The 24,029-nt window shown below is 48.0% G+C and overlaps 1 protein-coding gene across 7 annotated transcripts in view; it reads right to left on the bottom strand.

Annotated features, from left to right (window-relative positions):
* Window positions 1-3,069: 3,069 nt before the first annotated feature.
* The window catches only part of RASAL2 (RAS protein activator like 2), a 204,075-nt gene continuing 183,115 nt past the window's right edge, over window positions 3,070-24,029 (bottom strand). For 4 of the 7 annotated variants that reach the window (XM_054165592.1, XM_054165590.1, XM_054165591.1 and 1 more), the window contains 10 exons: window positions 23,567-23,711; window positions 22,446-22,682; window positions 21,564-21,765; window positions 18,647-18,846; window positions 16,481-17,342; window positions 10,843-10,977; window positions 9,284-9,486; window positions 8,714-8,801; window positions 5,837-5,867; window positions 3,070-3,762 (listed from right to left, as the gene is read on the bottom strand). In XM_054165592.1, the coding sequence (XP_054021567.1) occupies window positions 3,620-3,762; window positions 5,837-5,867; window positions 8,714-8,801; window positions 9,284-9,486; window positions 10,843-10,977; window positions 16,481-17,342; window positions 18,647-18,846; window positions 21,564-21,765; window positions 22,446-22,682; window positions 23,567-23,711 (2,246 nt within the window). In that variant the 3' untranslated portion in view covers window positions 3,070-3,619. The remainder of the gene's footprint in view (window positions 3,763-5,836; window positions 5,868-8,713; window positions 8,802-9,283; window positions 9,487-10,842; window positions 10,978-16,480; window positions 17,343-18,646; window positions 18,847-21,563; window positions 21,766-22,445; window positions 22,683-23,566; window positions 23,712-24,029) is intronic. The other 3 variants (XM_054165588.1, XM_054165589.1, XM_054165587.1) reach the window with 3 other exon arrangements.

Below are 24,029 nucleotides of genomic sequence, written 5' to 3' on the forward strand. Positions count from 1 at the left end.
TTGCAATGGCATCAGACACAGGCCTGATGCTTGGGATTGGAAGTCTGAAGCTCACAGTGCTCATCATCAGACTTCTCCCTGTTTACTGCTTCTCTCAATGCTGCATAAACCCACTGGCTACTGGTTGCAAACCAAATGCAATCATGCCCAGTGGCTTACTCTGACACAGACAGAGCTTTTGGCTGCCACGTGGTTTAGTGCCATTTGAATGTTATCAGACTGAAGGAAACAGAAAGTGGCATTTTCACATATTGTCAGCTTGAGGCCCCTGAAAAACGTCTCTGGGAAGCTGCTTGGTAACAAACTAGGAGAGACAGCTGCCTGCAGAACTCGGGAGAAGAACGTTTTGTTCTTCTGCAGCTGATCAATTCTAGTATTGCAGCACTGTGTGTCTGCAACCTTCACCCCTTCTCAGGTCAGCAGGCAGCTTCACCCCTGTTGTGGGAGTCAGAGGACCACACTTTGCACTTTAGGGTAGAAACCAAAATAGAAGAGAAACAACCAGCCTAGCAACAAGCTGTGAGGACCATACTGATGGGTCAGGCTCTTCTGCAATAGCAGCTTTTGCCTACAAGCTTAAGAAATACACCAGAGAAGGTACACTGTTAGAATGACACACTCCTGAAGACCTCACCCAAACATCTCTGTCATGGGGCAGATGTTATTTCCCCTCTAAGAGTCAGGGCTGAAACGCTGCCCCAGTTGCCTTTCCTTTCAGAAGCCCAAGTGGATACCTTGGAAGCTTCAGCACCAAACCACATAGCTCAGCCAGAGATCTTTGACTGATTAACAGAAAGCTGAGGGGCTCTGGTGAAACCTGCTTCTCAAATACTAAGAAATTAACCAGAAGGAGATACCTGCTTCTGCCTTGCTCTGGACAATGCACTCCCACCACCACATGATGCTCTCACTTCTCAGCACAGTACACCCATACTGCAGTGCAGATGCCCATCTGGAGAGGCTGCTTTGGGGAACACACTCCCACCATGCAGCTCTGTAGTTACAGTGCTCAGCAAAGAGGAGATGTGGGTTGCGTAAAACCCCTCAACACCAAGGGGTTTGCAAAGGTTTCTTGTAAAATAGAGCTGCTCACACACAGAGCAATGCAAATGTCATAGGCTGCCTACAGCTGTGGGGCATGAAGGAACAAGGAAAGGAGGAGGAACTTAAAGGCACAGCTTGAGGAAGAAAGTATCAGAGGTCAGCAGTGACCCAGAGCTGGAAGACTGTTTAGGAAATACGGGAAGGAAATGACTACTGAGCAGAAGCAGAGCACAGCCCCAGGTGTGTCATGCAGGGCTGACTTGGCTATGACACTCCAAGAACAAGACAGGGGTGCTCCTTGGCCTGTAGGACCAAGTCATATGTGAGCTGCCAGGGAAACCTGGATCTGAAGAAACTTAGCATTAAATATAAAACCCAATTTGCTGCAGAAGAGCCTGCTTGAGATGTAAATTAACAGCCAAGGTCTTGCTAGACGAGGTTTGTACGCGTCTTTGTTGCATGTCCTACAGCGCAGAGATGTGGGCTCTGCATTTATGCATAGTCAGTAGCATAACTTACTTGTCTGATGTCATTTAAGTGAAGTATGGTAACAGAGTAATGGGGCAGAACAGTTAACATCCTGTGCCCTCTCACAAGCTGCATTTGCCCACAGAGGTGAGATTGATTCACATCCAATGCGCAAACCAGCTTGACGAGAGACACTGAATTTGGGTCCTCAGTATTGCCGATCCTTCATGTTCAAGGGGGTCACTTTCAGGAGGTGAAGAAACTGGCTTAGAAATGTCTGCATTTTTCATGGAGTACCATTTTAGAGGCTCAGAAACTAAGGCCAGAAAGAACAACCAGATCATCAGCTCAGACCTCTTCTGTGCTGCAGGAGTTCCAGGCTGAACTGTCTGCTAAACACCCCCCACACACCGAGGCAACCTGCTCGAGGTTTTGTCTCCTTTTGAAATCAGCCTTCCCAATTGTTTAATTTTCTGTTGAGATGTTTCAGTGCTATCAGTGCAATTCTGCAATGAGAAATTTCAGGTGCTCTTGCAAAAATTTTACTTGCTTTGAGAACTTGGGGACTGAAAATCAAGAGCAGCCAAACAAAGTGAAAGGGGAGATTCAGACTCCAGAATCTGAGGCTTTTCAAAGCCCCTCTCAGACTAAACATTGTGGCATTTGAGGAAATCATGAGGATTGACAATACTGTGTCCTTTACTGTTAATCTTTCCCAGTTTGTGATTGTCATCATCTTCCACAAGAAGGTCACTTTGTAACTACAAATGCGTCCACATGACAGCCTGTAAGTATGCTACTATGAAATGCAACTGAGAGGAACTGGAGATGAAAAAGCTTAGCCAAAAGTCCTTAAAAAAAACCTAGTAAAGAACTTCAAAAAACCTCTTTAAATATCCAGAGAAAGGAAAATTCCAGTGGAAATGGAAGATCTAACACAAACAGGCAGAAAGCATCTTTCAGTGCAACTAGACTGCCTAAACTAGTGGGTGAAACCAGTTCTATACTATAGAAACCATAGTATAGCACAGAAATGCTACCAGAGTGTCCATACTGTACTACAGAAACGACACAACTACAGAAATCCTCCAGGAGAAAGGAAATGTTGCATAGGGCAGTCTGCTTTTCTGGGCATGGGCACCCTTGGGTCAGCTCTGTCCTCACAGCACTGACCTGACTGTTCCAGTGGAGCACAGAGGATGCATTCAGGGTGTGCTGCTGTGGGGAGCACGAAGTGGGGGATGGCCAGAACGTTTTAAACCAAGTATTTACAGCTCTCTAAATTCTCAAACCAGAAAATTGCTTTGGAAGCAACTGGGGGTAAAACTGAATGAATCCTACCTTAAAAAGCTGCAGATTCCCTCTCTCTGTCTGATGGGAAGCCTGACTGTGCAAATGCAGGGAAACAAGCTCTGCTGCTCCAGGTTTTGACCTTGTTCAAAAAGACTGACTTTTTTCCCCAGAGTCCTACCAAAAGTAGGTAGAGGATGCAGCAAGAGCCAATTTCGTTGCTCAAATGTTTGCTATCGAGCTTGCATTGGGGTAAAGAACAGAAGAGGGGAATAAACCCAGCAGAGGAGTTTTCTCACAGAATTCATTCCACTCCTATTTCACTCCACTCACCTGTCAGCCAGCCTGATAGAGACAGCTGCTGCCTAATGGAACCCACTGCTCATCTCACTCACACCCACCACACACATGCACTCACACTCCCCTCTTCCTCCTCCAAGGACTGCAGTGCTTTCAACAAGAGGAAAACAAAAATAATAAAAATAGCAATAATTAAAAAAATCTACAGTCTTCACTTCCTTTGGGTATATTACAGCGGCGTCTTCTGTACACGGCCCCACAGCTCCCTTTATTTACACAGTGATATGGAAGGACTTGTTCTTGGGAGCCTGGCTCTCCTGGCCCGGAGTGGGGAGCTTCAAGCCCACCTTTCAAAGTTCTTCTCTCTCTTTTCCTTTGTCTTAGCAGCATTATGTAAACCTGGTCAAGGGGAAGGGGGGGCTGTCTGGAAGGTCTCTCGAGTTCTGCTCCCCTCTCGCCCTTCTCCCGGGGAGACGGCCGGCAGCACCTGCCTGCTTAGAAGCTGCTGTTTTTGAATTCACCATTCTCCGTGATGGAAAGCTTGGTGGGGTTGGTGGGGGAGATGCCATTGCGGACCTGCATGCTGTAGCGCTCCTTCACCTGCGTCAGGGCACTCATCAGCCGCGTGTTGGCAGAGTCCAGGGACACGATCCGCTTCTCCTGCAACAGACACCCCACAAAGTCAGAGCCGCTCCGCCCACCGCGCGCCTCTGCCCCGCAGGCCTGCTTCGCGGGGAGCCTCCAGGAGCCGGGGCGGTGGCCGTGCCCTCAGATGGTTTCTGGGCAGAGGCAGCTGGGCTGGCATTCTCTGCTGTGATGGGATGTCTGCCTCTTTCTGTTTTCTGGGGGCAGCGCAGCCCCGGCCTGCTTTTCGCAGGCGGCTCTGGCCCTCCTGGCCTTTTTTTGCACGGTGGAAGGTGACAGTGAGTCAAAGTGACACCGGTGAACTGATCCAGTCATGGTGGCTTTATCCAGACAGCCTCCAACCGAGGCAGATGGAAATGCAGGATTTGCCATGGGGGGTGGGGGGGTGGGGGGAGGAGGAGGGTGTTGGTGTTAATAACAATTGCCAATTATTATTATTTTGTAAAATATGTTAGAAAAACAGAAACAGGCAGCAGAAAATAAAAGTGGTGGAGGCTTCATCTGGCAGAGAGAAGTGCAAGTGATATGTAAGGGCCACAGTGTCTGTGCTGTGGATGGAGTGTGCTCAGAAGAAACTGATGGTATGCTTGAAACAAATAAATACATAAATAAATAAATAAATAAGCAGATGAGGGCAGCCTGCAGTCACCAGCTGGAGCGAGGGTGCAAAAGCAACATCGAGGAGAAGCAGCCAAAAGCTGAACCAAAGGGGTTATTTGAGGTGAAGGGGGAGAGGGCAGTGTGGGTGGAGGGGGAGATGCCATTGACAGAACACAAAGAACAAACATTGAACGCACTGCTCCTAGACCCATTCCAGCTCAGAGGGGCTCCCGGGCTCTGTGGAATCCAGGGTTCCCACACCCCAGTTTTGATGCTTCTGGCACACAGAGCGCTAGCCTCCACTGTCAGCAGAAAACTAAAGGGTGTGCACTAAATTTATAACAAATAAAAAACCCCAGGGATAAACCCCAGCCTACTAACAGCTAGATTTTATCTGCAGTGGGACAAAGCACTGGAGGGTCAAGCCAAAGAGTTGGTGGCATGATAGGAGATGACAATTTTCATCTTCCCTCGAAGAAATACTAAAAAATAATCATGCAGCCACACAGAGCAGCAACAGAGGCAAATGTGGTCTCCATGCTACCAGCTGATTGGCTTTGTTTCTTTTTGAGAAGGAGGGAAAAAAAGTATTCAAGAAAATTAGAAAAAGCCCCAAACCCTGCATGCACTAACTCTTTCCAGTCCAGCCCACTGAGGAACAAAATGGAAGGAAAAATAATGCACAGAAGGCACAAACATTAAGGGCTAAATTCAGACACACTGCTCGGGAGACCTGTGTGCTCCAAGAGCCCCCTGGGGCTTGTATCCCAGCACATCAGCTGTGTGGTACATCAGTAACCAGGTGATGCTTGCTTTTCTCAGCAGGCGGCCCCAAGGGAGTAATAGTTAGGGTGCAAACACAAAGCAGAGCTTAAGTGCTGCTTGTATTACAGCCCTGAAGAGACCGAGCTCTGTAGAGCAGAGCAAATGGAGGAGGAGGAGGGACAAGAAATGGTCAAAGAGCAACAGCACCTGCCCTGAACCAGTCAAGCTAAGGAAGGAGAAAGGGCAATGGAGAAGTTAGAGGCCACAGCCTTTCCTTCCAGGCTGAAAAACAGCCTGCAAAACACAACTGCTTCAGCAGAAATGTGTTCTTCAGCAAGTTAAAAGCTCCTCCTCCTCAGGCTAAATTTCACCTGGAATATGTAATTTAGCATTAAAATTTCTTTCCAAAGAACATGGCTTTCCAAAGAGTTCCAAATGAAGGGCTGGGGATCTTCTGGCGCTGAGAAGCGCTCACTGTGCCAGTGTGCAAAACAGCTGGAGAGCTACACTTGAGAGATCAATCTTAAAAGCAGAAGCTTTTAAGTAGGGAGCTTTTAATTGAGTAGAGGCATCTCCCCACCCAAAGGAAAAGACCATCTAGCAGTCTTGTCTCTGACACATGGATTGGGCACAGGGAGTGGGAGGAGCTGGAATGGGTAGGAGGTCAGTGCACTGGGCCAGGACTGGGTACTGCTCAGCTAGAGAACTGATTTGGTTTACTTGCCTGTTGGAATTATCTCATCCCCATTTATGACCTGTAATTTAACACAGCGCAGACGTCACTTGCAGTAGCAACTGGGCTTGGACTCTTTTGCAGCTCTGCTGCTCCGAGGAGAGAGCCTGGCCAGCCCTAGCCCTGCTCAGCCAGGAAGGCCCAGGACAGCCTCCAGAACCACAGTGCACGTAGGGTGCTGCCCAGAGCCTCTGCCAACGGCACGGACACCGACAACAAGGCTGCCGCTGGGTGTTGGTGCAGGGCTGAGTGTGCTGCACCTGAACACAGGGCAAAGAAGAGCAAATCCAAAAAAGCAGCAGCTGCTAAGTATCTAAACTGGGCTACTGCTGCTTCCTACCAGCCACTGAACACTTCAAACAGCTGTGAGAAGCCAGACTCCAACTCCACTCCATATATCTCACATCAAAAGGACCTCTTCTATTCCAGCCACTGCGGTATCCCTTTGCCAAATGAATCACAGACTAAGAAAAATCCTCCAAGCACGTTGTAGAGAGATTGCTACAGAACACAGCAAACACTTGGGCTCCTCTGCCACACCTGTTCTGAAACCTTCAGCAATGGCCTCTTCCGCTCGGGTATCCATTATAATAAGGCAATGACAACTAAGCTTCCCTATGAACTGGACGACACCAAAGCAGTTAAGGTTTGCTAATGGCCTTGCTAGCCCCAAGCAGCTAACAGCACTTCAGAAGAAAAAAGTGTCAGATTAAAAAAGGACTCTGTAATGCTGCTGGGTTTGACCAATTTCCACTGCAGGTGATAAATGATGCATCAGTCAATCCAGCAGAGTGTGATCAAGGATCACACCCTCCCAGCCCCGAGGGCCTGAAGCTTTCACAAGTCAGCAGCAAGTCCCCTCTGCCAGCTGGTGACACTGAGGGACCAGACTGGTCCACTCTGCTTGTTAGTCCATAACCCCACACAGAGGCTGAGAGTCTACCGGCACAGAGAGAGAGCAAAGGGAAGGGTAAAATTCCTATCCAGTCACAATCTCAAATCCTCCTCTCCAAAAATCACTTTTCATGAATGTGCTTGGTGCTCCTTTCACCTTCTTGAGGCAGATGACAAAGGATTCACCCCCTTCGAAAGTAAGTAATGACAGGGTAAGAGGTGATGGCCTCAAGTTGTGCCAGGAGAGGTTTAGGTTGATATTAGGGGAAAAAAAAATATCTTTGCTGCAGGAGTGGTCAGGCATGGGAACAGGCTGCCCAGGGAGGTGGTGGAGTCTCCATCCCTGGAGGTGTTCAAGAAATGTGTGGCCATGGGACTTTGGGACATGGTTTATTGGCCATGGTGGTGTTAGTTTGACGGCTGGAGTCATCTTAGAGGTCTTTTCCAACCTTAACGATTCTATTGATTGTAAAAACCAGGCTGCTGTCTGGGTGAGCTGCCATTCCACTGGGGTGTAACAGTGACATGCCTAGACTCTGCCTAACCCTAAAACCCAGCCAAGGGGCTGACTGCAGAGGCTGACTGCACTCCTGTTCATTCCCTAGCACTGTGCTCTCCCACTTCATATTCTAAGTGCAAGTCCTCACAGACCTTCATCTAGAAGCAGTGACTACTCTGGCACTTCCGTGCAGACTGCCTTGCACAACTAGGAGCTATACACGGTGTAATTCCAACAGGATTTCCTTTCTGTGCTGCCAGGCTAGGTAACAGAAGTGCCACATTATCATAAGACAAGTGATTTATTCAGATTAGATGGCACAGATCCAAAAATCCAGCTTTCAGGAACAGCCTTTCTGAAACACTGTGGGAAAATGAAGAGAGGCAGCAGGAAAAACAGAACTTTTCCAACTGTCAGGAAGAAATCTGCTCTACCTCTGCTCCCAGGGGCACCTGGCTTGTAAAAACATGGGTTTTTTCTTCTACAGTTCCATGTGAGCTCAAACATTGCTGTAACTGCAGGCCATTCAATGGGAGAAAATGGCCAGGGTATGCTCTTTTGAAGTCACTTATGCCTCAGTGCTAATACACCAGTACCACCTTTAATGGTGTTCAACTGAGGCCCAGCACTGTCAGCACTCTGTGTAGGGAAACAGCCTCCTGAAATCAGTGGGGTTACTCCTGAAGCAGGCCATCTTCTCAAGAGAATCTGTCTGGGGAACAGTTGGAACTACTGAGAGGCCCAGAAGCAGGAAAGATGTCCTCCAATGGCAAGGATCACAAACAGAACAGGGCAGGCGGGTATCAAACCAGTCTGGGGCTCTGTGGTACAAGCTTTGCTCTCTGGGATCAGCACAGACACAGAAGAAAAGCCAAAATGATCCCACACAAGACACCCACATGCACTGCCCGCTGGGTCCCACGCTCCACAGCTAACTTGTGTTGATGCAGGCAAGCACTGCAGGTTGGTGGCAGAGTGGGCATTTCTCCAGGACTGACGTGGACAGTCAGATGGGGTGAAATGCCACAGAGGACATTCTACAGGGCAATGGCCCACAGCAAGCATTCCCTTTTCTTGACTCAAAGGTTCCAAGCCATGCTTTTAGCTTGCATTGCTGAGATGCATGCACATGGCAGTTAAACTATGCTGGGATGAGGCACAGCTCTTCCAGAGTTCCCAAGCCCACACTGGGAACAATGTCTACGCGCAATGCCCCACTATGCCTTTACTCCCTCGGGATTTCACAAAGTAGAAGAGCTTTTGGAGAAGCGATCAGTCCTGTGGTCAGGCTGTCCCAGATCCTAGTGTTGGACAGGAGTCTAAAGAATAACCCCCCAATCCTCTCCCAGAAAGCACATGTGGGCAGTGAGTCACTGACTTGGGAGCTAGGTAAGAATGCTGGGGCAGGAGGAGAAGGGAAAATAATGAGTTCTACACACAGAACACTTGGCTCTTGGAGGTCCTGAGCTCCTTACCTGTGCATCGATGATTTTCTGCTTTGCATCAATGACAGCTTGCATCTCTGCGTGATCTTTCTTCAGCTCCTCTTCGACTGCCATGAGTCTGGGGTGCAAAGAGAGGAACGAATCAGGACAGTTTAGTACTACTCCAGAGCATTTCAGGCCTATTGATTTCACTTCTCTGTCCTGGCTCTGCAGGAGAAGAATTCTGCTGCATTCAGAAAAGCTTACCTACCCATCTGACACTCCCAACCCCTAACCTTGCTGTTCTCAAAATGGACACTGCCAAAAATGCAACTGCTCTGAAGAGCTACCACCTTGAGCACAGATGGAAAACAAAGCAAAAGGACACGTCAGAAGTACAACAGAGACCAGGGTTAAAAATTCCTGAAGCTTTTCCTTCACTCTCCTGGCAGCCTGAGGCAAGTTCCTACACCTGCATGCCTGTTTTTTCATCTCTAAGGCAGGATGGTATTGGTTCAGAGATCTCAAGAAGCCCAGGCAACAACCACCTTTAGTGTCAAATTGAGCACATGACAGAGGGGATCTGCCTGTCCTGCAATCCCAAACTTCCCCACGCCTCACCTGCTGATGATGCTTTTCATCTGGCTGTCCTTCTCCTCCTGCTGCCTGCGTAGTCTCTCCTCACTGTCTTCCAGCCTAGACTTGTACTCCATCAGCAGCTTCTGCATTTGCTGCTCCTGCACCAGGAGCCGCCGCTCGTACTCCTCCAGCCGGCGACTTGACACTTTCAGGCGCTCCTTCAGCTTTGCTATCTCTTGTTCATACTGCAGGGGGGAGGAAAGAAGGGAAGAATCAGATGCAAAGGAAGAAGGAAGAGATCAGGTCACTCTATCTTCTGCTGCTGCTGTTCAGAGAAGGACACTTTTTTCATGGAGAATACATTGATAGAAGTAAAGGACATGACACGCAAACTGCAGGCAACCACAGAGAAAGAGCAGGCAGGCTCCCACTGGGCATTAAGCTATTCCTGCACTGTAGGATGTCCTTCTGTAGCACAGCTTAAGCAGTCAGAGGGCTCTGACATGGCTCCTCAGCCCTGACCGGTAGCATCCCAGTTACTCCAGAGTCCAGCAGTTCCCAGAGAGAAGCTGCTAATAGTGCTCAACTGTAAAAATGTCCTGGGAGGACCAAACATACAAAATGGGGCAGTATGGGACCCAAGTAAGTCATTCTTCAGGACCTAATCAAGGCATGAAACCAGATGTGAAGAGAGGGCAAATCATTCACTAGAATAGACCCTGCAAGTTTAGCTCTTCTACTTACTCTTTGTGGACAACCACTTCTGCAACAGTGCAATAAATCTTGACATGTTCCATTTTGGTTTGGGTTCATTCACCTTTCCTGATAATCCTCTGTTCCTGCTTCTTGTCCACCAGATATTCTGCTCCTCCCTCCCTGCCTTCTCAAGATATCAAACCTCTTCGCACACCTCATCTCCACAGCAGCACAGGGATGGAACTGTGCTTCCAAAAAAACAATGGTGTCTACTCCTGAAAACATAGATGCCTTAAAAAGAGGTTATGGATGCTTCTGTGTAGCCCAGAAACACTGCACTACCTAGATGAGAGGTGCTTGCCTCAGCTGAAGCCCAGGACAAAACCTGAATGCAGCTGCTGACGAATTGCACTTACAGAGCCCCGTACAGTCACTTAGCACATCTGAAGCTACGCTCAGGTTAACAGTCTTATTTTTTCTTAATTGACTTTAATGATCACTAAAATATTTTGCAAGCCCAGAAAAACTGCAGCATGCTCTAGCTGTAGTGTTGTCATTAAAAAAAAATAATCATGACTTGAGCAGGATCTAATACACTTCAGCAGCATGACTCACAACACACCTAAGTGCCAAATACCAGCCTGCAATGTACCAACTCTCAGCTCTGTCAGCAGCATGCTACAGCCTGTACATGGGTTAATCTCTAGCAGGAGGTACTGTGCTGCAGGTATGTGTGACAGCATGTACATCAGGAACTGCTGCCAGCACAGCCTGTGTGTGAAAGCATGACACAGCCTGTGTGTGAAAGCCAGAGCTGCGCCCGAACGCCCCTCTGAACTCAGCTGTGGGGTTGGACAGGGCTCGCTGGCAGCCCCTGAGCTAACTGCATACAGAATAAACTCTACCTTCTCAGCATGCTTGACTTCATCTGGGTTCTGCTCTGCGTCCTCCTCTACTTCTTCATACTGTCCGTTATTGAGAACCCACGCAGCCGTCCTTTCCACTGGGGACATTGTGGCAGAGTCCACAGGCGACTGAACCTGTGGCAGAGACACCTGTAAGCATTTTGCAGAGACACTACACACAAATCAACTCTAAAATCCAGTCACACAAATCAACTCTAAAATCCAGTTTATTGGGAGGGGAAAAATGACCATGAACCTGTCAGTCTCAAAGGATCCCCAAAACCTCTCTTGCAGTGACACTTCATCCTACTTTGACTTTGGACCTACAGCACTGGAGTTCCTCTAAAGCTTCGCATGGCACCTGCTATGCTTTAAGTGACAGCTGAGCTCTCTTAAACCTCTAAAACCAATGCACTTAAGAAATTCTTCCTCTTTAAGTGAGCTTCTCTCTGGAAAAGTTCTTGTTTCCAAATCATGTCCATGCCTACCTTTTTCCATCACCGCATTTTCAGCAAGGTTTTCTCAACCTGTGATTTCTCTCACAAAGAAAACAGAGTGACCAAGCTGCCTCTTTTGCAGCCTCTTCAGGTAAAAGAGATTGGTTTCATTGGAGTACTGAGGAGCCTAACTTGGGAGCAGCTTTCTCAGCCATGCTGCAGACCGACTTTGCAAGGGAGGCTGGGGGCTTGTGGCTTAGATATGGGACAGCACCGCAGTACTTAGACGTGGCACAGAGGTGTGACACTGTCGCTGTCAGATTTAGGTGGTTTGTTGTAGCACAGCCAGCCAGACTCAGCTGCAAAAGGAAGTCAGGGCCAGCAGTGCTTACTAGGAGAACTCTAAAACATCATCAGAGGCTACCCTTTTTGAGGGATACTGAAAAGGAAGCCAAGAAAACAAGGAACTCTCAGCCCAGCTTGGGGAAAACATGGCTTGATACAAATTCCAAGCAATTTTCCTGGACAAAGGCAAGTTCATACGCACAGGAATTAGCATAATTGCCCCTGAAAGAGAAACACTGTCTTCCCTTTTTGAGAAATGTGAAAGATCAACTTCTCCCTGCCCTCCAACTGCAGCTTCATTTTGTGCTCAAGCAGCTCCACAGATCACTGCTCCCTGGCAGGGGGATCTTGTAGTCTTGAGTTTCAGTGAGGAGCTCTGTATGGAGAGTGGCAGCTTTACAAGAGCCAGGCAAGAGGGATGATGCCAACTACTGCTTCTCTTTTTCATGCTCACAAGGAAAGGGCTGGTGAGTGCTGTGTACATTCTATGCCAGCTCTGGCCAGAGGATCTGGCCTGCAACAACTCAGCTGTCCTGAGCAGTGATGAAGACTCCAGCACTGGAAGAAGCCTCAGCCAGGATAAAGGCAAACATCCCTGGATTTACGCAGAGGCCTGCCGGCTAGAAGAAAGCCTTCACGGCAGACAGGCTAATAGCCCTGCTTGAGAGCAATGTGACAGCCTGGCAAAGCTCCTTAGCTAGGGTTTTTGCTGGCATTTGCTGTCAGACAGCCATAGCAAGGGAGACCAGCCACCAGCAGGCTCTTCTCAGAGGTTAATGCTTTGGCTTTAGGATTGCTGGAGGAATTAGGAAGAGCTATGGATGAGCAGTGTCACTGTTCACTGGAGTTATGGAGCACTGAGAGAGCAGAAGGGTGACTATGAACTACACAGCAGCCTGTAACAGAGTGCTGATCAGCAGCAAACCTTGCCAAACAACCTTGCAAGCTGTAGGACAGAATACTTTCAGCAGCCAGACTTAGAAAGCCAACAAAGACCAAGTGGATGGCAAGCACTCCACATGCTAATGGGTTATGAGTTATACTCTAATAAGGGGAAAAAGAAAAAGCCAGTTAGGAACATGCATTAATTCCCCTCTTTGCATCTCTTCCAGAGGAACACACTGACATTTCTGTTCCCACCTACCTACTAAATGGAAATGGAAGGCAAGAAGTGACCTCTCCCAGCAAACAAAGGGCCTAGCTCTATATTCAGGAACAAATGGGACTTGTAGAGAACAGAGTCTAATAATTATGTCGCCCACAAAGCATGCCCAGAAAGAACATGCCCAACTTCTCCCTTTTCTTGTTAAAATAAGAACAGAATTCCACAACATGATTTGCAAGTAAAAGGATGTGATGGAATCTGCCTCAAAGAAATGTTGGCTACTGGCTTTGGCACACTTGAAGACACTTCTCAAGGGTGTAGGGAAGGAAAGAACAAACTGATTTCTCTGAATAAGGCCAGAGCAAGTGCTCTAATGAATCCAGTGGAAACAATTAGTACAAAAAGTAGACTGGAAAAATAAGTAGATGCACACCTCCTTCAAGAGAGAGGAAGGAGACAGTCTGGAAGCCAGTCATAGTTACAGGCACCTGTGAAGCTGAATTTACAAAGCTCTGAACTACCTGAAGGGAGGTTGTAGCCAGGTGGGGGTTGGTCTCTTCTCCCAGGCAGCCAGCAGAGAGCGAGAGGACACAGTCTCAAGCTGCACCAGGGAAAGTTTAGGCTCGAGGTGAGGAGAAAGTTCTTCACAGAGTTGTTAGCCATTGGAATAGGCTGCCCAGAGAGGTGGTGGAGCCACTGTCCCTGGAGGTGTTCAAGAGGGGACTGGATGTGGCACTTGGTGCCATGGTTTAGTGACATGAGGTCTTGGGTGACAGGTTGGACTTGATGATCTTTGAGGTCTTTTCCAACCTTATTGATTCTATGATTCTGTGATAAGTCTGAGACAGTCACTTTGATGCTAAACAAGCAAAGGTAACTCATATGCTTGGGGGCAGCCAGCAGTTTAAGATGAAAACGGCCAGGGGTCTGCAAACAGCTACCTGAAGGTTCCTTGTAAATACACACAGGGCAGCAACCACTTGTGTAAGGTGAAAACACAGGGGTGGGAGAGGTACCACCTACACCTTCTCCTCCTTACCCTTACACCTTCAAAGGAAAGCCTTCTTGGCCTTTCTTGTGTAGGCACTTCCTGTAACAAGCCCTGAGGAAAGGCAGCACCCCCAGCTCACTAGGGATTTTGGCTAGGACACTGCACAGAACTGTACAATGAAACTCAGCAGATTAGACAGCACAGGTTCACACTGGGCACCTGAGAACCCCAAAGGGAGTTTATCCTTCAAATTTATCATTGTTACTGACCTAAAAATTTTGCTTTAAGTATCAACCCCTCCATGCCCAAATGTAAAACACAGGCTCCAAAGCAGGACACAAACATACACACTTCAAATAACATGCAATTACTCTTTTTGGTGTTACTGAGCTGGCACATTCAGCTTTGCTTTGTGATTCAGTGTTTCTGATCTCCTTGTACTCTAATGAGCTGGAGGTATCCAAGTAGTTTTGAAGCCCTGATTACCCCTGGGTTTCCAGGCATCATCCAGATTTTCCTCCTCTCAAGTGCAACATTGAGGACTTTGCCAGGAAGGCCACACCAACAGGGATACCAAAACCTTTGGCAGAGCAGGAGCTCCTGCTGGCAACTAGGTTCTTCAGCCAGCTTTACCTTTCCAGCCAAAAGCCTTCTCCCTGCATAACCTTCACCACTGCTTTGGCCAGCAAGGCTACGTCAGCAAGGAGGATCACAACCTCCTGCTCCTTCTGGATGCAGCTCCACCAGCAGCATGGGATCCTATCATAGAATGGTTTGGGTCGGAAAGGACCTTAAAGATCCAACTTCCCTGCCATGGGCAGGGACACCTTCCACTAGACCAAGCTGCTCAACACCTTGTCAACTTCCAGGGAATGAGCATCCACCACCTCCCAGCCAACCCGTTCCAGTGTCGCTTGAAGAATTTCTTCCTAATACCCAATATAAATCTGCCCTCTTCCAGCTTAAAGCCATCACCCCATGGCCTTGGCTGCATGGTGAAGTCTCAGCCTCCAAGGCTGCAATTTTATGGAGTTAAGTCCTCACCCATGCCTGTGTGCAGGGCAGCATCTTTCTAGAAGGTCTTGTGGGAGACAGGACAAAAGGTCCCAGGTGAGGTAAATCAAACACAGTCATGTTTATCCTCACAGTGCCCACAGAAGCAAACAATCAACCCCAAGGAAAAGCACAGGGGTTGCCTTCAAGAGCCTCACCTTGCCCAGCTGACAAGTCTGTATGGACCAATGTGACACTTCTAAAGATAGCCACCACCCTCTGACCTGCAGATCGAGACATTGTCCACCTTCTCTGTACTGCCAAGCATTTCACTACTCGTCATCTCTTTAATATTCAAACTATTTTAGGAAGAGATTTTCACACAGAGCAAATCACAGCAGGAGTTGTTGGGGTTTTTTTCTTTTTTTTTTCTGAAGGTAAAGGAATGTTGGCTTTTTGACAGGAAGCCCTTTTGATTTACAGTCACCTATGAACAACAGATAAAGTGCCTTAGGAGCTGGTGCACAGCAGCACTGCCTTCCAGAAAATGTTTGCATTATTCATTGTTCAGGATGATTAATGAAAAAGGAGGATTTATTTGGGGAGCAGGCTGTTGCATCACGGTGAAATACGGATTTCTCCGTGCTGAGGACAACTGCACTTGTTTATTATTTTGGCAGCAGTTTATCCTGTGATGCTTTATCTTTGTTTATTCCTTTGTTTTTAGGTAGCTGTGCTTTTAAATTAGCACCACAGGGCAAATGCAGTCTCACGTGGCAACCCTAACTGCAATTTGGAACAAAGCTGCTGCTATTTCTTTTATTCAGGGAAATTCTCCAGTTTGGTTTCCTGCAGCAGGCTTGCTGCTGCCTTGGTAAATGGAAAAAAAAATGATTTGGGTTTTAATTTAGGACAAAAGTATCCAGAAATAAGAGGTACACTGGGTTTGTCAAGCTTGTAAGGGCAACGAGCATGACTATTCCTCACGCTTGCTATTGGCCACTTGCTAATGTGCCAGTGCTCTTAACTCAAAGATCAAAAAGCTTTGAAGGTCAATCATAGAATTGCAGCATGTGGGAGTTGGATCTCTGGAGATCCTTTTGTAGGGGGCCTACAAGAAAGCCAGGAAGGGACATTTTACACCTGCTTGTAGTGATAAGACAAGGGGGAATGGATTGAAGCTGGAGGAGGGTAGCTTTAGACTGGATATTAGGAAGAAATTCTTCTCAGTGAGGGTGGTGAGACACTGGAACAGGTTGCCTAGGGAGGCTCTAGAGGATCCAAGCCTGGAAGTGTTCAAAGCCAGGTTACATGGGGCCTTGAACCTAGTGGGAGGTGTCCCTGCCCGTGGTTGTGAGGTTGGAACTAGATAACCTTTAAGGTCCCTTCCAACCCAAACCATTCTATGAATCTATGATCATCCAGTCCAGCCCACCTCTTAAAGCAGGGTCACCCAAAGCAAGCTGCCCAGGATCACAATGTCCATGTGGGTTTGAATTCCCTCCAGAGAAAGAGACACCACAACTTCTCTGGGCAGCCTGCTCCATGGCTCTGGCACTTCATGGTAAAGCTTTCCCTTGTGTTTAGGTGGAACTTCCCGTGTTCCCAGTTTGTACCAGTTGGCCCTTGTCCTGTTGCTGGCAACAACTGAAAAGAATCTGGCCCCATCCTCTTGACATCCTCCCTCTAGACATTGATCAGCATTGACTGATGCAGTGATCAGCTACACATCAAAGCAGGAAGCGCCTGGAGAAAGCCTTTCCTTACCTGCTGTGTCTGTTGCCTCTGGATGGCCCTCACCTTGGGGACAGGGCTCTCTCTGGAGGACGAGGACTGCTGGCGGGAGCGGCTGCCGTTCTGCAGGGGCTCGGTCACCATGGCCCCCGACACCGCCGACATGCTGCCCGTGCTGCGCAGGGACGCGCTGTGCGGCAGCGACTGCGGGGCCTTGGCCCTGGCGCCCAGCCCAGCCTGCTCCATTTTGCGGATCTGTGCCTGGCTGCTGCTGTTCTGGCGGGGCAGGGCGATGGGGACGTGCTTGTCCGGGACCGTGTGGCGCCGGGAGAAGTCCTCGCTCTGCGTGCTGCGCTTGGTGAAGTCCTCCATGCTGCTGTTGCTGGGGCCGCTCAGCTTGAAGTCTTCACTGTTGCTTTGGCTCCGGGAGCTGGCAGTGCTCAGATTCTCCAGGCTGGAGTCCACAGAGGCCTTGGGCAGGGTTGGGGGTGGGTTGTTGAGGTGGTAAACTGGGTTCTGGAAGGACAGAGGCTGGAGGCTGCCCTGTTGGTTCAAAGCTGGGTGCAGAGGCCTTCTCACCTGGGGAGCACTTTGGGGTGTGCTCTGAGTTTCCCACAGCTGTTTGATGTTGGCCACCTGCGTAATAGAGAGCTGGCTGCCGGCCAAGCGCAAAGGCACGTCGTGCGTTATAGAAGCATGGTCACTGTGAGCTGTGTGAGGATCCTGGAGGTCCATGAGAGAGATGCTCCTTCCATTGGGCAAAATGCTTTCCCTTTCGTCCTTATCTGAGTAAGTCATGCTCTGCGTGGATGCCTGCTGAACCAACAGTAAGGTCTTGCCCCTAAAATACCCATCTCCATTTTCCTGTGTTGGAGACTTCAGCTTATGAAAGTCACTGTGGAGTGGAAAGGAATTTGGTTAATTTTTAAGCATCCAAAACCCTGAGAGATCTGTCCCAGAGAAGTCTTTCTACCTCATTTAACCTCCTCCCTAACTGAAAAAGCTTCAAGGAAACAGATTTCCTTTTATGAGCTCTGTGTTCAAGTCAGAACACACTTTTCCTTAATTACCACTTATCTTGGAGAATGGAGTTTGATTCAAGAAGTGCTTAATCTTTTATATTTGTCACAGGTGAAAGGCAAACCATTCCAACCAGATCTGCCCTGCCTTAGACACTTCTTGTCTCAGCCAGATTCCAGAGCAGTTCAGATCCCAGCTAACCCTTTGCCAGCATTGTGTGTTGTGGGGGCTCCTGTAGATCACAGAATCACAGACTCGTTTGGGTTGGAAGGGACGAGCAGGGATGAGTTGGGTGAGCAGGGATGTCTGCAAGTAGATCAGATTGCTCAGCGCCCCAAACAGCCTGACCTGGAATGTTTCCAAGGATGGGGCATCTACCACCTTTCTGGACAACCTGGGCCAGTGTCTCACCACCCTCAGCATAAACATGTCTCCCGTCTCCCTTCTCCCTAGTCTCCTAAATCTCCCTCTTTTCATTTAAAACAATCACCTCTTGTCCTGTCACAACAGGCCCAGCTTTCTTAGAGGTCCATTTAAGTAATGGAAGGCCAAGAGAAGGTATCCCTGGAGCCTTCTCTTCTTGAGGCTGACCATCCCCAAGACTGAGATGTTAAGCTCAGAGTTCAGATACTTCCACATGACAAACCTGACCCTCATCCCTGGACAGCACAGACACTGCTCTGACAGCGCAGCATCCAAGTCCTTTGGCAGTTCTGCCATGTCACAGCTTTTTGGTTCAGATGAACTGCTATGACAGGGTGAGAAATGAGGCACTGAACAGAGAAGGGATGACTTTCACTCTTCCATTGGTGACAATTTCCACCAACAGCCCAATCCTTCTGTTCAGAGTAAGTAAGTGGCCTGATGGCCAGAAGGAAACGTTCTGTCTGACCCTGCATCCAGAAACTCAGACTGGCAGTAAACTGCAAACTTAGCTTTTAGGAGCTGAAGTCATTGGACTCCTAGAGACATGTTTAAACCCTGGGTTAAGTCACAAGCTTCAGGTCTCCCCTGCCACCTTGTGCACCTCTTACTGGCATCATGTGTTCCCTGTGACAGAGGCCCAAGTTCCTCACTCTGACAGCTGGCAGACAGTTCAAATGATGAAGCCCGCAACTCTTATCAGGCTTAACAGCCCCCTTATCCCACATCTCCCCTTAAGCCCCGGCTGTTACATACCCATCAGTGGGGTCCTCAAATATCTTCTGAAGCCCTGAGGAGAGACTGCCACTGACGTTTGGACTAGAGCTGTGCTCAGTGAAACGCCTCAGCTGCTGCTGTATTGGCGTAGGGTTGGTCAATGATTTGGTGATGTCGGCAAGAATACGAGGCAGAGGTCCCAGTTTTGCCACGGTCGCCTGTAGGAAGGAATTTTCACCCTAATTGGACAACAAGCACCGCGACATCCGCCAGAGTTTTTGGTTTTGGTTTGGTTTTGGATACCGATGCAGAGAGGCGGAGGGGTGGAGGTGGAAGGAAGGAGGGTGGGTGGTTGTGTGCGGGTGTGCCAGGACCGTAATGCAGTGTTACGGAGCAGCGTAACCACGGCGACGAGATGGATGGAGGAGACGAAACGGGGTGCAGCAGACATTGAGGAAAGAAAAGGAAATAGAAAAGAAATTAGGATTGACCCCCAAAATAAAAATCATGCTCAATAACACAACACTGTTGCCATTCCAATGCAAAACTATCATGCAAAGCAAACTACATTCAGGGTGGGTGAGGTCAAGGCGAAAACTACAGTCTCTACTCATTAAAGGGCATTCAAAGACTACAGATCCAGCTAGTGGGGGGAACTTTCCAGGCAAAGGGTGTTGTGTGGTAAAGGAAATGCATGCCAACAGACAAGGGGATGCGGCATTCAGGGGGTCATGAGAGGATTGCAAGGGGTGAGGGAGATGGAGAAAGGCAAGGTTTCCATTTCATAAGCCTTTAGCTTTTGGCATCTTATGCTGATGCCGTCTTCTGTAGCACCCAGTTATCAACAGTTAAGGCTTTTTTCCCCTTCCAAAAGTGAAAAATTACTTGCATGAAAACATCAGTGATCCTCATCCCAATATTATCACATCAACCTGGGATTAAATGTGTAGCTTCAATGACATGTCAGCTCAGTACTGGCCAGGCCTAGGATAAGAGCAGCTGACCTTCCAGCAAGGAAGGCTACTTGTTCAGGCTCCTAATCTTTCTTCCCTCTTTGGGTCACTGCAGGTTATAAAACTACAGGGTATCGTCAGGCTCTTGGGACTGCAGGAAGAAGGTGAAAGTGCTGAAGGTTTGTAAGAAACAAAACTCCGCTTCCAAGACAGTGTTCTTTTCAAAGATATCCCTGTTTTTCCTCTAAGCAGGACTTCAGTCAGTTTGGCCCCAGAGAAAGGGCTCTTTACAGACACTTTCTGTGTCTATGAAAGTCTCACAGCCACTTCTCTGTGTCTATTCAAGTCTCTGAGGTGACTCCTCTCACCATTTCCCAGTCATTACCTAGAGTGGAGCAGTACTGCTACACACCTTTACCCCTTAATTCTCTTTTCAGCAAACCACTAGACCAGCTCCCAAGAGCCTGTCAGGATAGATCCATGCACCAAGCTCAGAGAAAGGGCAAAGCACATCTGTTTTGATGGTTTATCCAGCTCTGGCTCCTCCCTTTCCTCACTGCCCAAGACATTTGCAACAGCTGCATTCAGAGAGCAGTTCACAGTGACCAACGCCAAACTCTAAGATCCATTTGTAGTTCTAAAAACAAGCTGGACTTCTCTTAACCTGGTGTCTGAGCAGCTTGCAGGGAGACAGCAGTGCTCCCTGCACAGTTGGGTTTAGCCCAACTGCTAGGTATGGAGATCTGTTTAAGTGCTCACTTTGCCTGTTCTCCTGAGACTGCTGAACTGTCTTTCTAGATGACTTTGCTGCTTGCAACATTTTGAGTGTACACTGTGTGCACATACGAAGCAAAGAGAAAAACAAGATCATAAATTGTTATCAAACTCAGATTAACTGAGATTAATATATACTGGACATTTGAATTTACTCTGATGCAAGAAGCTCCTCTTTTTTTGCTTTTCTTCTCTAAATAATGTACTGTGAGAAAAATAAGAGACCCAACAAATAACTAATTTTGGCAAACCCTAATGCAATAAAAGTATGAAGAGTGTGCTGCAATTCATCTCACCTCTTCAGTTTCAAAAGAAAGAATAATGTAAATGGAATTTGGACAAAACAATGCACCCATAAAAGCTGAGATATGAAACAGTTCCAAGCACTTGAAAAATAAAAAAAAAAAAATCATGATTCACAGCTCAGCTTTTCTGAGCCTTATCAACTACTTTTACTATCAAGGTTTTGATGATTTTGGATCCTGTAAAGGCATGTAGCTAAGGAAGAGCAAACCGCTGCCTCTTCTCCTTCTGCAGCTAAATGGAAGCAGTGCTGATTGTTAGTGATGTCTACTGTGATCAGCAGAACAGAATCTGGACAACCATGTGACCCCAGCACAATACATGGCAGAAAGCCTCTTCCTTCTGCTATGGGATAAATTTGAGACTCTTACATAGCATCCTCTTCTGCACTACCAGCTAATCCAAAGACTACAGAAATGAGGGCATCTCAGCAGACTTTGGATCCAGTCTTTTATGTGAGAACATTTCTGCCTGGCCAACACATCAGAGCTGGGCAGGGTGTGGTTTGCAGCAGAGCCCCTCCAGTAGTATCACAAAGGGCACTGCACCAAGTTCATTTTCTCTCCAAACACCCTCCTCCTTTTTTCTAGCTCACTTAAGAGAAAGGGCTGGCTGCTCAGGGAATTCCAGGTCTACTTTGAAGCACTGCCCTCTCCACCGCTGAACACCCAAGCCTTACTTATGGCTCTGCATAGTGTTTGCACTGTTGCTGAAGCCCAACCACTTCACATGCCCCGCTTCAGGCCTTGAGCTGAAATCGCGGCACGAACGATTGTGCAATATCGCTATTAAGCATTCCTCTCCGGAGCTGTTGAATAAGTTCTCCCCAAAGCAGGCTTCAGCTGCTCCCTTGATGTTTCCTAGTGTTTACTGTTGCTATGATACAATCGCCAGATTCACCCTCCCGGGCCTCTACTCTGCTTTACCTTATCAAGTTGGGACACAACCTCCCATAAGAGGGAATGCAAAACTGAGAGCTCTCGGCCCAGGTCGATGTAGCCCTCAAATCCAGGCATGTTTGAGATGGTATCTGGATTAGAGATCTCCAGGAGAAAACGCTTCATTCCTCCCCACTCATGTTCCAAAAAGTCATTCATGAAGGCCATATACTCTTCCTTATTACCAAACCTGCAAGAAAGGCACCAAGGGTAAGCTCACCCAGTAACCTCCTCACAAAACACAGCATGCAAGTCCTTACAGACTGTTACTTAGCTGCTCAACTGAACATTTGGGCTGGGAGGGAAGGAAAAAAATTGTAAGGCCAGTTTAAGAGATTCACTGCTTTCTTGGACTTAAATACTAGTAGTTCACTGTTCATAGGCTCAAAGGCTCCACACATCTCTCCCCCCTCCCTCTCACACTCTTTTTCTTCTTCCCTTCTCTGCACCCCCTCCCCTCCAAGAGGCATGCCTTTTGTATTGTTCAGCTGGGAATTCTGGAGGAAGAAAGGAAGAAAATCATGATCCTTGGAGGGAATAGGCTTTTTTCCTTTTGAAACAGCATATACACTGACATGCTAATGTATGGCTCCTCTTGGTTTTTATGCCATGTCCCCTCTACTGAATTCAACACAGCCCAAATCTGCATGTGAAAAGGAGAATTTATCTAGCTCAACACTGAGGTGTCTCAAGGGTTCACATACGAGCAAGAAGTTTCTTCCTTCTCTAAAGCTGACTCCAATTGGACAGAGAATCAGCTGCCTGCAAACAAGACTCCCAAGCAGGCCTCTCTCTCCTCCTTACTCCACATTAAGCCACAGCGACTCGCAGTCCCGGGGGCGCAGTTTTTGTTTGAGTGCCACCACCTACTTAGCAAAATTGGCGAGGTTCTGAATGACTTTAGCAATGAGCGTCAGCGTGCGAGATGTCCGGTCGTCAGGGTACTCCTGCATCAGGCTGAAGAGGCTGGGGGACATGATAGCAGGGCACAGGAAGCGGAGGAAGAGGGAGGCACTGATCAGGCGCTCGCTGATGTCCTGCTTGCCCCTGCTCAGGCACTGCTGCTTCCAAGACGCAAATACCTCCTTCAGCTCACGAGGGAACACGCTGGAAAACAAGAAACCAAGAAGCAAAGTCACATGGGCAATGAGAGGCAGCAAGTTGAATGGGTGACCAGTCACCTGAAATAATTATCTGAGAGAAAACATCACTGGTTCTATTTTTTAACCCCCTCTTCTCTCTCTCTAGACTAAGAAGTGTCATTAGGCATCTATTCTTAGATCCCCACTTAATCTGATGATACTTAAGAAGCCTTTAAAGCATCCCTTGTTCATATATGTTAAGCGAAGCCCTTTGCAGACACGCTGATTTGCAAGCTAAGAGCTACTTATTCACTGCTACCCTGCAGTAGGCAGAGACAGAACGTTAAAACCAAATTGAACCCAAGTGAACTCGTGTCCATTACTGAATTTTTTCTTGTTAAAGCTTTCTCAGTACTCTGGATGTGGCTCATCCTGCAGCAGAAAGGCTCTTCTTCTTTCACTGCTGCTCAGAGGTTAATACAAACCTCTCTGCCAACATTTCCTCCCTGTCATTTCCTATTCGATTCCACAGATCTAAAGGGTCTGAAACTTTCCCATACACATCAAAACTTTCAGCTTTTTAATAGAAGTTCAGCTAAGCTGTTATCTTCTCACTTTATTCCCTCCTTAGTCACAACTCAGTATGTGTTCCCTTGGCAGAGCATTTCAGCAGAAGCTGTCAGGTATGGTGTGTGGGACTGGAACCCCTTGATTTGGGCACAACTTCTACCTGCAATATGGTGTCACACGTAGGAAAGTAGTGAGGAAAGGAAACGAAGGCAGTCTCAGAAGATAGATGGGTCTGTGCTACTTCCCTGTGCAAAGGCTCTTTTCTCCTCTTCAGAGGAGGAATGGGCTCCCTCTGAGGCAATGACCTAATGAAAGAGAAGGGGAGGGAAGATGCCTCACCAGTAAGAATTGATAATCTTGCAGAAGGCCAGCTCACAACACATTTTCAGGTTGCTCTGATGATCTGTTAATTCACTGGATGAACATTTGCTGGGGTCCACTTCACAGTTTTCATCTGACTCATACAAAGCCTTGATAAACTCCCCTGGACAAAGGGAAGAGGATAACAAACCAGGGTTGTTACATGAAAAGCCTCTTTGACACACCTTTAAATCCTGCTTATGTCTCTCCTTGGCAACTGTCTCTTCTGCTCCCTGTGTCTGCAGCACAGCTTCCAGACACCAGATGTTGGGGACACGACTCCTCCCAGCTCCTTCAGCACAGAACGCTTGCCGTAGCAGATCAGACGGCCGGTGCTCTGATGCTTCAGCCTCCCGTGCCCTCGCTGCCCCCACATGTAGGTGCAGTAACAGGATGGCTTTGCTTAGAAAGCCTGCAGACACTTCACTTAGCCTGAAGAACA

Source organism: Dryobates pubescens, chromosome 11 (genome assembly GCF_014839835.1).
Source record: "Dryobates pubescens isolate bDryPub1 chromosome 11, bDryPub1.pri, whole genome shotgun sequence".
Lineage (NCBI taxonomy): Eukaryota > Metazoa > Chordata > Aves > Piciformes > Picidae > Dryobates > Dryobates pubescens.